The sequence below is a fragment of the Hordeum vulgare genome, chromosome 4H, assembly GCF_904849725.1.
Source record: "Hordeum vulgare subsp. vulgare chromosome 4H, MorexV3_pseudomolecules_assembly, whole genome shotgun sequence".
Taxonomy (NCBI): Eukaryota; Viridiplantae; Streptophyta; class Magnoliopsida; order Poales; family Poaceae; genus Hordeum; species Hordeum vulgare.
Genome location: NC_058521.1, coordinates 538085691 through 538098645, shown reverse-complemented (window position 1 = coordinate 538098645; position 12955 = coordinate 538085691). Strand labels below are relative to the sequence as shown.

The following is a 12955-nucleotide window of genomic DNA, read 5'->3' as shown; positions in this document are numbered from 1 at the left end:
TAGGTATATATATGTTAAAAAATTCCAAAAATACATAATAATTAAACGGGTCGTGTCGTGCCAATCCACGTGCCCAGCCTCTAGACCCAGGCACGGTCCAAGACGTGTCGCGTGTCAGACCCAGCTCGTTTATGTTGTGTTGTGGCATGCCGCCGTGATTTTGGACCGGACCGAAAAACATGACCCGCCAGGTACGGGGAGGGCTAGGCGGGAGGAGGAGGGGGGCGGTGCGAGGGCTAGGGTGGGGAGGGGCAAAAGGAACTACTCTGTATATACGTGTCGGACAGATTTTTGAACAAACAAGAAATAATTAAGAGCATTTCCAGCCATTGAGCCTCCGTGAGGCCTTTTTTTCGCCGGTTGAGGTTATCCCGGCGTAGTTTTTATTTTGGGGGTGAACTTTTTCCAGTCATTGGGCTCCCAGCCACAAGACGGGGCACTCCACGTCGGCTACGCGTCATCTGTGCGGTCCCTATGCCATGTACGGAGGAGAGAAAAAGGAGGAGAGAGGGGGGGTTGGGCAACTGATGGTGGGCCATTTACATGTAAAAAAGCAGTCATGGCCAAACGGGTCGGCCCGGCACGGCACGACCCGCCATAAACGGGCCTGACATGGCACGGCCCGCCCAGCCACGAATATTAGCCGGGCTGTGTCGGCCCACGTGCGCAGCCTCCCGGCCCAGGCACGACACGGGGGCTATACGGGTCGGCTCGTCAGCACGCCAGGCCCGCTAGCCTACTGGGCTTTTTGCATTTTAGGCTCTTATTTGGATCGATTTTGGCATGTTCGGATGTTTTTGGGCCGATTTTGACATATTTAGTTGTTTTTTGGACTGATTTTGGCCTATTAGGCCTTTTTATCTTATATATATATAATAAAAATGGTAAACGGGTCGTGCCATGCCGACCCACGTGTCCAGCCTTCAGGCCCAGGCACGGCCCGAGGCGGATTGCGTGCCTGGCACGACCCGATTAGCCCGTTTCATGCCTGGCCCGCCGTGTTTCTGGGTCGGCCCAGGAAGCACAACCCGTTTGGCCAGGACTGGTAAAAAGTAGCGTCGGCGATTCCGAGTGCCCCCGGTGGGCTGGGTTTGAACTAGGAGCGCTGGCTCTAATTTTGATCAAATCCGACGAAAAGTGAAGCGTTGAGGGTGCGAATGGGACTTTTTTTTGTTCGTCGGCACTGAAAAAATGTTTTTAAAGAGCGACTTGGAGGACAGGTGGAGATGCTCTAACCTACAAGACCCGACTAGGGATGGCACCCACAGGGTATGGGTACGGGTGGAGCCTCCACATACCTTTATCCGTCCCGTCTGAGATTACCCATCACCCTTACCCATACCCGTCAACAGGTATAACTTTTTCCCATACACGTTACCCGATGGATAGATGGGTACCTGCGGTAAAATTATCCATATTTGCAAAATATCAATTTAAACAACTTATAGTTATAAACTTCATTGCATCATATAGTTTACAAAGATAGATTATAACTACAACACATTCTTATAAAACAACATCATATAGTCATAAACAATAACACATAGGCATACACTTTCAGTTCACAAATTGTTGACATAGTGTAGCTTACAGATATAATTTTGAATTTACATACTCCCTCCGTCCCAAAATTCTTGTCTTAGATTTGTCTAAATATAAATGTATCTAGTCATGTTTTAGTATTTAGGTACATTCATTTTTAGACAAATCTAAGAGAATAATTTTGAGACGGAAGGAGTATATTTTGAGTGTGTTTGGTTTGAGGACCGAAAGTCATGGAATGTCATGGTTCCATCCCAAAGTCATGGGTTGGTTCCATCCTTATGTTCAGTTGATGATAAAAAAAGTCATGGGTTGGTTCCGTCCCGGTGTTTAGTTGGAGAGATGAAATGAGAAGAATCTGAGGCTACTCACCTCTTCGATATAAATGATGAGATTACATATCTGAACAATTAGAGTTATTTGTATTTGACAAGCCTATAATTTAAATTTTCAGCAACATTTTCTTTCTATTTTCAACACATGTAAATAAAATAAATGATCCTGAGTACATACCAAATATTTACGAAAAATAATCACGAAAATGAAAAATAACCACGAAAAATAATAATCATGAGAACGAGAAAAAATAACCACAAAAAAATAACCACGAAAACTTTTGTTCGGGTGCGGGGTTGAGCGCGGTGAGAATTGTTTGGTTATTTCTTTTTTTCTTTGCTTTCTCACACGAATTACGAGTCGATTCCTTCAAATCGGTGGAATCAATTGGTGAAGCATCTGGAAGGAATATTCCCTGCATGCGGATGACCCAATTCCGATTCCTAACCTAACTAAACACGAGAACGGCTGCTAGGGATGGAACCAACCCGTCCGATTCCACCTCATCGTGAAACCAAACACATCTTTTATATGAGTACATGGGTATATGGGTATGGGTTATATGATCTCATACCCGTACCCGTTCTATCCAATGAGTTTTAGATTTTTCTATTTATATAAGTATGGATAATTTTTTTCCTATACCCTAATAAAAAATTTACCCGCAGATTACGTGCGTAATGGGTATCCATTGTCATCCCTAGACCCGACCAACATCCAACCGACACCCTCTTCTTTCTTCTTCCATTTTTGACAGCAAAAAAGAATAAGTAATCAAAATATTTGCCTCCAGGTGGGCGCACTATCGCTGTCGGGACCCTCCCACCTCCACCCAACAACTCTGACTGTGAAGTGCATCAGCAAAAATCCCTAGAAACTAAACACAGTAGAGAGAGTGCCATTTGAAACGACAAAGTCCTTCATACATACACGAAAATGGCACATCGATTGGTCCAGTGTGAATGAACAGCTCTCCCCTCGCAAAAGAAGAAGAAAGTTCATCGCCAGCCCTGAAAAAAACATTCATGGAAGCAAGGAATAAATCTACCACAGAAGAGAGAAGGCAGGCACGGATCTCCAGAAATACCCACCGCCACCAGCTTGTTCGTCCTCGTGCTCTCCGCGTTGTTCCCCGAGCCGCCGCGTCGCTCCAAGAAGCCCTGCCGACTGCCGAGTGAGGGATAGCAGAGCAGGAGTGTCCCGTGAGGCCGCCTCCTACTGTGGCCTGAGCTCCGAATCAGCTCAGCCGACAGCCGGATCTCCCGGCCTCCCCCCCGCGCCGGCGCGGCTCTCCCGGTTGCCGACGCCTGACGGGGACGGAGTGGTTGGTGGAGGAACGGGAAAGGTCGGGTCTTGCCTCGCTTCCTTCTTCCTACTTTAGCATCTTTTCTATCCTTTTCTAGCAGCTGCCAAATTTGGGATCTTTGCTTTGCCTCTTCTAACAGACGGCGGCATTCCCAGACCAGTGTACGATCCCACTGTTACTGGTCCGAGTGGTTAATCCCGTTAATTTGCAATTGCCTGCCTCATGGTGTCATACGGGCCTATGAATTCCGCGCATTGTTTGGGCGAATTCAGCCTCGTTGCGTCGTCTCACTGGTTAATTATGCACGATTTCTTGGCATCTGATGCGCAAACCCTCGGCGAAATGGTGAGCTTGTAGAACCAACACACAACTGTATCCTGATTTTGCTTTTATACATGTTCTAATAGGTAAGGAAGCATGGCGACGAGGCTTCTCCTCCTCCTCCTCGCGCTTGTCTGCCTACATGCTCCTTACTCGGCTTCGGCTCAGCAGCAGCCGGAGGAGGCGACGGTCATAGTTAAAGGATCCACTAAAATTGCTGAGACGGATGTGAATTACATCTGCGCCACGATTGACTGGTGGCCGCCGGAGAAGTGCAACTACAATCAGTGCCCATGGGGGCAATCTTCGATTCTGAATTTGGTACGCTTATTATGTTCTTGACTTGTTGTCAGTAAGCAATAGGCTGTTACTGCACATTGTGGTTCGTGGACTGACTTACTTTTCATGTTATTCAGGATTTGGATCACCCCTTTCTGGCTCAAGCCATTCAAGGTATGAATACCTGGTCTTCATTCAGTAGTTGCTACTTGTCTATGGTAATTATTTTTCTAAACTATGGAAGATCTATGTTCATAATTTGCCCACCTACTGTGAATTTCGTATTCCAAAGAAGGTTGTTTTCTCTCTGTGATGATACTATCGCCTGTTGCGGTCTCTAGTTTATAGAGTATCACAAGATATTTAAGGCAACTGCCCCAGAATTCTGACACAATACAGTATGTACCATATGTAGTTAATATCATATCAGTGGATTATAATTGTATTTACTTGCAGAAATCTTTCGTATTTGTAAGCATTAGTTGGTTAGTTTGATGAATATATAAACTTCTTTATTCTGTCTGCAGAGTTTCATAATTTGAGGATTAGGCTGGGAGGCTCTTTGCAAGACCGAGTTGTTTACGATGTTGGGACAAATAGTCCGTGCTCTCCATTCACAAATGTGTCAAATGGTTTGTTTGGTTTCTCCGCCGGTTGTCTAAGTATGGATAGGTGGGACAAACTGAATGGTCTATTCCAAAAGACAGGGTGAGGCGTCTAATATTAAGTTTTTTGAATGCATAACTTGTGTGAGATGTTCACATGTTTGTGCTCACATAGCCATAACTATGTGATACTGCATTTCCATCACTGCTCTGGATGTTTTTATAACCTACTGATAGTTGAAGAAAATCACTAGCAGCGTCGTTTTTTTCTGCATGTCTTCAAAATTAGTATTTTGTTTAGGGAGGAGATACGGTAAAAGTGAAACCAAGCCAGATGAAGTTATCAACATAAATAAGTGAAATATATGTACAAGGAACTGATGTGCACAATGAGGGACTCCTAATGGAGCTGCATGTGCTTGTTTAGCATCATTTCTTCATTTTATAAGCTCTCAGCAGAATTAGCTCATGGATGAACAAAAATCTATCTGCAGAGCAATTATCACGTTTGGTCTGAATGCACTCCATGGAAGGTATAATGTCCAACGTTCCTTCTGGGCGGGAAAATGGAACTCTACAAACACCTATGATTTTGTCAAATACACAATCTCAAAAGGATATCCAGTTGACTCGTGGGAATTCGGTAATCTACTGTACTTTTTGTGTTCTGTGCTCAGCTCTTCTATGTTATCCCTTCTGAGTTCTGAAGGCATGAATATTCTTTTCTTGTCAGGTAATGAGCTGAGTGGGCATGGAACCGGGGCAAGGGTCGATGCCAAACTTTATGGAAAGGATGTGACTGAACTTAAATCCATACTCCGGCAGTTGTATAGGGCACCGCTATCCCAGCCACTGCTGTTAGCCCCTGGAGGATTCTTTGATCAACAGTGGTACACTCAGTTACTTCAGACTTCAGGTCATGGTGTTGTTAATGCCTTGACACATCATATTTACAATCTTGGTGGAGGTATGTGATATGTTGCTTTTTCTCTGGTGGCATTTAGAAAAGGCTCATTTTGGTCCTCCAAAATCATATCTTGATGCTTTGCATGAGATATCAGAAGAAGTGGCGCTGAGAATTTTGTAGGCAGGACTTCACTAATGTTATGTACATGTCTTGCTAATGGTTGTCTTCTGCAATAAAATAATATATTGCCTTGCTGTTTTAATTCTAGTGCTTGTTGTGAGTTGTGATACTGATACATAATGTGAAGGAAAGGCTTCATGAAATTCCTGAATAATAAGGCTTCCATAGGAATAGCAAGGCTTTTCTTAAAAAATAAAAATAGTGGTGCATAACATCCTAATAGTATTTATTCAGTCAGTTAATGTGATTAATATATAGAATGCATCAGCAGTGACACTTTGTTTTCAGGGGATGATGTCCACCTTATGAGGAAGATAGTAGATCCTAAGTACCTAGATCGTGCTGAAGATACTTACAGGGACATGCAACTTACCCTCCACAGGCATGGGACATGGGCTTCTGCTTGGGTTAGTGAAAGCGGTGGGGTATTCAACAATGGCCGCCAACTGGTATCAAATACTTTCATGAACAGCATATGGTCAGCTCTCAACATTTTCTCATGAACTTTAGACAAGTTTCAGATGTATCTTATGCGAGAAAAAAGTCATGATATGATTTCGACGCAAACAGGTATCTCGATCAACTTGGAATGGCATCTAAGTACAACACAAAAGTGTTCTGCAGGCAGACTCTCATCGGTGGCAACTACGGACTGCTTGACACACAGACGTTCTTACCAAATCCTGATTACTACAGGCAAGCCTCGCATTTGTAAACTGCGGTCGCTGCAGTGTTTTCCAGAGCATGGCTCATATGTGTTGACCCCTCCTTTCGTTCTCAGTGCTCTGCTATGGCATCGGCTTATGGGCAATGGAGTTCTCTCAGTCGATATCAATGCACCGCGTAAGATGCGTGCTTATGCCCACTGCAGCAAGCGACACGTAAGGATCCGACGCTTTGACCTTCTTAAAGCGAACTGATTGAGATAGTTTCAGATATTCTTAGATTTGTCTGTTCTAGTTTGCAAACTTTGTTGTGTCTGAAGAGCTACTTCAACTATCAGTGAAGCATGTGCTAGATCAACCATTTCTGCTGTTTCTGAACAAAGCTTGCTTATTCCACAATGCAGAAGGGGATCACGCTCCTCCTGATCAACCTAAGCAACAGCACCGGGTACAACGTGACCCTCCAGAACGACCTCAACGTGAGCGTCGAGAGGCGCAGCGGCCACCGGAGGCACGGCGGCGGTCTCAGAAGAGCGGTGTCATGGCTGGGAAGCAAGCCGTCGAGCGAGAGCATGAAGAGGGACGAGTACCATCTGACCGCCAAGGACGGCGACCACCAGAGCAGGACGATGCTGCTCAACGGGCTCCCGCTGGAGCTGGGGGACGACGGCGGCGTCCCGGCCATGAACCCGGTGCCCGCCGCCGTGGATTCCCCCGTGCACCTGGCCCCGACGTCGATCGCGTTTGTGGTCCTGCCGAGGTTCGAGGCCAAGGCCTGTTCTTGATGGAAGAAGGTTATTTTGTTCGTTTTGAGGTGTAGAGATAGAATCTTACACATGAGGAAATGAGGCAGGAGGACATTTTTACAGTTCTAGAAACACCAACCATCATTCAAAGAGCTGCCCAAAGCTTTTAAATAATACTGCCTCCGAGGTAGTACAAAGTTGAGACTTATTTTGGAACAGAGGGAGTAGTAAATTAAAAGTTTCGATTCATGTTTGTTGGGACCTTCTCCGAAAGAGAAGGCGCCCTTAAAAAATTAGGGTATGCTGCTTAATGTGGCGTGCACACGGTATTCTTTAGTAAAAGGCGAAAGAATAGTTCGCTTTGTGCTCGTCACGCAGCTGCGTGCTCTCTCCATCCCACCACGGGTGCTATTTGTATCCGTCCCAGGTACCTGCTCTTCCCTGCCCGGGCGAGGTGGTGCTAATAAATCATCGTCCTCACCCGCGCCGTGTTGATGCTGTGCTGAGAAGTAATATCGTCTTTTTTTTTCTTTTTGAGACAAAGAAATATCGTCTTGTGAAAGGCTGTGACCTCTCCGGAACCACAGTGGGCCAGTCAATGCCGGCCCAGCCAGAACTTGACCTACTAAGGCCAGTCAATGTCCGCCGAGCTTCCGTTTCCTTTGCTGTTCTCGTTGCCGGGGTCCAGCCAGGGCATTTCCTATTTGACGTCACAGACGTCAGTTAACGTGCATTATTTTAACCTATTGCGTTCAAACTGGGCCGGTTCATCTAGGCGTTGACACTTTTTAAAAACAATTATGAATATATTTGAATATTGATAAACTTTTTAAAAATTTCAATGAATACTTTATAAGATTGATGTTTTTTTGCATATCGATGATTTTTTTTTAAATTTGATTAACATATTTTTGAAAACGGATGAACTTTTTCAGATTTATGAACTTTTAAAAAAAATACATGAACTTTTTAAAATTTTAATTACCTTTCTCTAAATTGTATGAACTTTTTCATTTTTAATGAACTTCTTTTTAAATTGATGAACCTTTTAAAGATATGGGATTTTAAAAAAATGGATGAACCTTTTTTATTCCAATCTGTAAACCTTTTTTGATTTTATATTTTTTTCATTAAAAATTTAAAAAGAAAAACTGAACAGCATTCTAGTGGGCCGGCCCATGCAGCGCTGCAGACGCCGGATTGTTAACGGGCGCCTGCAGCACTGCATAGGAGCTCCCATATCTCCCCAAAGAGGAGCTCCTATTGCACGCGCATGCGCATCAAATAGGGGCACCTCCGCCTAAACCCATGGAAAATAGGCCGGCCCACTCTGCCAGCAAACAGTTAATTTTTCTTCTCGATTTTTCACCAAAAAAATGGTTCTGCTTCGACAAGGAAAGAAATCGGCAATAACTTTGACAAGAACCACCACTACCAGCGCATTTGTCCAACGCCCGAAGGCACCACCCTTGTCATCACGAAGATCCAGGTCAAGAGAGGTGCAGCGTCTGTTGCTTGACAAGATGGCGATGGCAATTTCCTAGGTGGCTCATCTCTTGTTATAGGTGGTGTTCAAGACCCACCTACCCTAGAGGCAATCACATTTCACGAAGCGCTCTCATTGGTAGAGGATCTTCATCTGCAAAAGTTTTTTATAGCTTTTGATGCAAAATAAATCATGAGAGGCATCAAGGGGCAGTCGAGGCACATATGACACACATAGGCTAGCAAGGCATACTCTTAATCTAGCTCAGGTCGTCATGTTTAGTCTAACCAACCACATGACCCTAATTATATCTCATCAACTGTGGACTTTGATCAATAAAGTTAGCCTTACCTACACCTGGGCATTTGCCGGGCCGGGCTTGGTCCGGGTCGGCCTTTGGAAAGCCCAGCAGCAAAATCTCAAGCTCGGCCCCGCCCGGCCTGAAACATGTGAACAGTGCACTTTATTGATTAAAATAATGATTTTCGAGATATTTAAAATATATATTATACCTGTATTTTACATAAAATACTAATAAAGGTCTTGTTCGGGCTCATTTTCGGGCTTTCGGGCCGGGCTTTGGGCGAAAAAGCTGAGCCCGAGCCCGGCCCGGATATCGGGCTTTCGGGCCGGGCTGCCCACGCCCGGGTTTAGCCTTACCCCTCAAAAAAGAAAAACCAAAAAAAGCACATCTGTTTTTTTAGGAGCTAGATATTTAATAACTTAGTAAAAATTGATCAAGGTTTATAGAAGAGTGTTTACTATGTCTTCTAAAAATAAAATTCAATGTATATTGAAAAAATCAATATATAATATAGAATGTTCAGTGTATTGAACACATACTGTATAACTAAAAATATTGAATTTATATTACAAAAATGATGTTATATATTAAAAATATTCAGTGTATTTTTGAGAAAAAATATCGTATACAAAAAGTTACGTGTGTTATTTAAAATCTTCATCACATTCTAAAAATATTCACTATATATTACAATAAAATACAAAAAGTAAAATCCTGAAAAAAGTAGAAGAAAAACGAATCTTAAGGCGGAAAACAACAAACAAGAAGAAAAAAACTGAAACAAGAAACACATAGAAAAAAATGAAAAACAAATCCTAACAAAAATAAAAAAATAACCGAAAAGCGAGAGAAGAAAGAAATGAGAAAAAACAAACATCGAATCACACGCTGCTGTGAACTGGTCGGTCCTCTGACAAGAGATGCGGCCGAAGCGACTACTATTTGCTGCCCGCGGGTGGCATATAGAATCCACCCCAAAAAATGCACACCGGTCAGGGAGTGGAAAACAAAAAGCAACCTCATCGTTGATCAGGATCGACTTCAAGCACTTCCATCAAACCGAAACCGCGACAATGAACTAGTATTTTTTTTTTAGAAACTGATAGGAATGGAACCAATTTTCTATAATAAGAAATTCATGGTGTACTAAAAAACTCATAGTATAGACCATATATGGTTTGTGTAGCTTGTCTGATCCGCGGTCATGTTCGCATACGTGTTTTCATGCAACTTATTTATCCATGCGCTCCCTTTTCTGCTCTAGTATCTGTTTCCTTGAAAAATCTGAGAATAAACATCATCTCACTCTGCGCTTCATGTAGACTCGGAGCTCAGTGCTGACAAAAGTTTGGTGTTGCTCTAGTTCTAGAGGTTCAATTGATTCTTCCATAGCATACACTAGTGAAGCTTAGCGTAGGTCGGGAGGGCACCCTTTACCGTGAATTTTGCACGTTTGTGAAGATTTGTTTGAAACAACATAGATTAGATAGGTGTTTTGTCTCCACTCCCCAACAATTTGTTTCCCAACCATTGTCGGACATGGCAGTCAATCTGTCGCACGAGAGGAAGAAAGTCATCGGGTATCTGTTTGCGGCACTCGCTCGTGCTATTTCTTTGACATGCTCATCAACTACTTGATCAACAAGCTTTTGGCAGTCGTGCTTCGCGGGCGTGGCGACATGGACGTAGCGACGCGAAATGAGGTGTGTGTTGCCCGTTGCGCCGAGGTGAGATTTATCGACATCCCCATTAATCAATATCATGTTCACTATGTCGACTTTTTCGTTATTGGTTTTGTTCTCTTTTCTCGTTCCTGTTTCTAGGCATCTCTGTAATCAAGTCACGTTGTTGTTGAGGCATAGTTTATGCCTAAGTAATTTTGGTGATTGATGACAGTACCGTACAGGACTAATCGTGTGTGTCAAGGTTTCAGGCAACACTCGTCAACGGCACAAGACGACACGACTCCTCTCTTCTGGAACGGAAGCACGGCGCCCTCCTAGACTCTCTTTATTTGAGTCATAGGAAAGCCGTACTATTAAGAGGGGATCCGTAGTGGAAAGGTTTGGGTGGAATCTATCTTTGCACACGCACACCTCTCTTTCTCCCTTTCCTTTATCTTTGGAGCGGCCCTCGCCGGTTTGTTCTTAGCTTCTCTGCAAAATGGTCCCCAGCGGTAGTACCGCTGGTCCCAGCGGTAGTACCGCTGGACTGCCAGCGGTAGTACCGCTGGCTGGCGGTAGTACCGCCCCTGGTCAGCGGTGGTACCGCTGGCTAGCGGTAGTACCGCCCCAGGTTAGCGGTAGTACCGCTCCAGGTGCCCTGTTCCACCTACCTAGCGGTAGTTCGTGGACGGACCCTTTTGCGAAGACTTTCTCGGCGGTAGTAGTGCTTTTGCACTACCAAGGGCCAGCGGTAGTACCGCTGGTGCCAGCGGTAGTACCGCTGGAAGCCCCAGCGGTAGTACCGCCAGGCAGCGGTAGTACCGCTCCTTCCCAGCGGTAGTACCGCTGGATCTCGGGCAGAGAGTGGGAAAACGGTCTGAATTTTCCCCCCACTATATAAAGTGTTCTTCTAGCTGAGGAACCTTATCTCTTACCTCTCTAAGCTCCATTGTTGCTCCACAAGCTTAAAAGTGCCCGATCTCTCTCCCTAGCCAATCAAACTTGTTGATTCTTTAGGGATTGGTTGAGAAGGCCTAGATCCACACTTCCACCAAGAGAAAAGTTGATTCCCCCACCTATCCCTTGCGGATCTTGTTACTCTTGGGTGTTTGAGCATCCTAGACGGTTGAGGTCACCTCGAAGCCATATTCCATTGTGGTGAAGCTTCGTGGTCTTGTTGGGAGTCTCCAAGCTTTGTGTGGAGTTGCCCCAACCTCGTTTGTAAAGGTTCGGTCGCCGCCTTCAAGGGCACCTATAGTGGAATCACGGTACCTTGCATCGTGCGAGGGCATGAGGAGAATACGGTGGCCTTAGTGGCTTTTTGGGGAGCATTGTGCCTCCACACCGCTCCAACGGAGACGTACTTCCTGTCAAAGGGAAGGAACTTCGGTAACACATCCTCGTCTCCATCGGTTCCACTTGTGGTTATCTCTAACCTTTACTTTGTATTTGCTTTTACTTGTGACTATATCTTACTTGTCTTAATAGGTCTTGTTGATAGCTTCTATAGGGGTCACCTCTTTGTCATATTATTTGTGAACCCGTATAGTGTTTACCTTAACTTGTTAAGATTAATTAAAAAGTGGTCGTTGTCTATTCACCCCCCCCCCCCTCTAGCCAACCATATCGATCCTTTCAATTGGTATCAGAGCCACGTCTCTTTATTAAGGGTTTAACCACCCGAAGAGTATGGAAGGCGAAGAGGAAGTGAACCATGGGCAACACGAGGGCATGGACTTGACTTCGGTCACAAGGGACGACTTGAATACGGCTATGGCAGCCCTCAAGACGTCCTTGACGAGCGAAGTCAAAACCATGCTTAAGGAATTAATTGATGGTCTTAAAAGTTCACCCGAACCGGCTTTAGTGGTTAAACCCACCATTTCCGATTCGGAGGCCAACTCCTCTAAGGAAGCAGCTAAAGGTATGCAACCTGCTTCACCTCACGAAAAGGATGGGACTGGAACACATGCCTCTGTTCCACCTCCCATGACTTATGGAGGACCCGTTCTCGCACCTCGTCTTAATCCTGTTGGTCCTCCTCCTAAACTTGTGAAAGGTGACTTTGCTAACTGGGTATTTTCTATTAAGTCTCATTTGAATCACAGCTCAACAAACTTGTGGAGAATTATCGAGCAAGGATATTACCCCCATGACCCAAGCAACCTCACTCCAAGAGAAGATGCAGACAATCAATATAATCACTCTGCGCTGTTTATCCTTCAGTCTGCTGTGCCACCTGAAGATCTTCCCCACTTACGTCCCTTCACATTGGCCAAGGATTGTTGGGAGCATATTATGGTGTTGTATAAGGGAAGCTCAAGTATTCAACGATCCAACTATGAAGTGATACTTGATCAGGCCGATGAGTTTGTGATGAAGGAAGAAGAGGACCCTCGTGATCTCTATCGGAGGGTGACTGCTATTGCTGTGGCACTAAAGGATCATGGAAGTAAGGATGTGGATGACACTTGGGTCAAACGCAAGTTTCTCAAAGCCATCATGCCTTTCAACAAAGCCATGTCATCTGTCATTCGTCAGCGGCCAGACTTTCACTCTTTGTCTTCCAATGAAGTGTTGGATGAGTTCATTGCAATGTCAATCATGAACGAAA

The 12955-nt window shown here is 44.6% G+C and overlaps 1 protein-coding gene and 1 non-coding gene across 2 annotated transcripts; one reads left to right on the top strand and one right to left on the bottom strand.

The window, feature by feature from the left end:
• The first annotated feature begins 2757 nt into the window (after positions 1-2757).
• LOC123449343 (heparanase-like protein 2) lies at positions 2758-7136 on the top strand. Its single transcript, XM_045126536.1, has 10 exons — positions 2758-3223; positions 3592-3826; positions 3922-3958; positions 4312-4492; positions 4884-5032; positions 5123-5356; positions 5765-5954; positions 6047-6172; positions 6258-6357; positions 6546-7136. Exons 2-10 carry the CDS (start codon positions 3602-3604, stop codon positions 6924-6926), a joined length of 1623 nt encoding a protein of 540 aa, XP_044982471.1. The 5' UTR covers positions 2758-3223; positions 3592-3601; the 3' UTR covers positions 6927-7136.
• An 11-nt stretch (positions 7137-7147) lies between these two features.
• On the bottom strand, positions 7148-7267 carry LOC123451506. Its single transcript, XR_006632361.1, has one exon. It is a non-coding gene; the product is annotated as a U5 spliceosomal RNA (small nuclear RNA).
• Positions 7268-12955: the final 5688 nt, after the last annotated feature.

Bases quoted from the DNA above. Each gene is read 5' to 3' on its own strand.
- LOC123449343 (XM_045126536.1), top strand. From the start codon at position 3,602: ATGGCGACGAGGCTTCTCCTCCTCCTCCTCGCGCTTGTCTGCCTACAT. The intron at 3,827-3,921 runs GTACGCTTATTA...CATGTTATTCAG, and splicing joins AATCTTCGATTCTGAATTTG to GATTTGGATCACCCCTTTCT. The intron at 3,959-4,311 runs GTATGAATACCT...TTCTGTCTGCAG, and splicing joins TCTGGCTCAAGCCATTCAAG to AGTTTCATAATTTGAGGATT.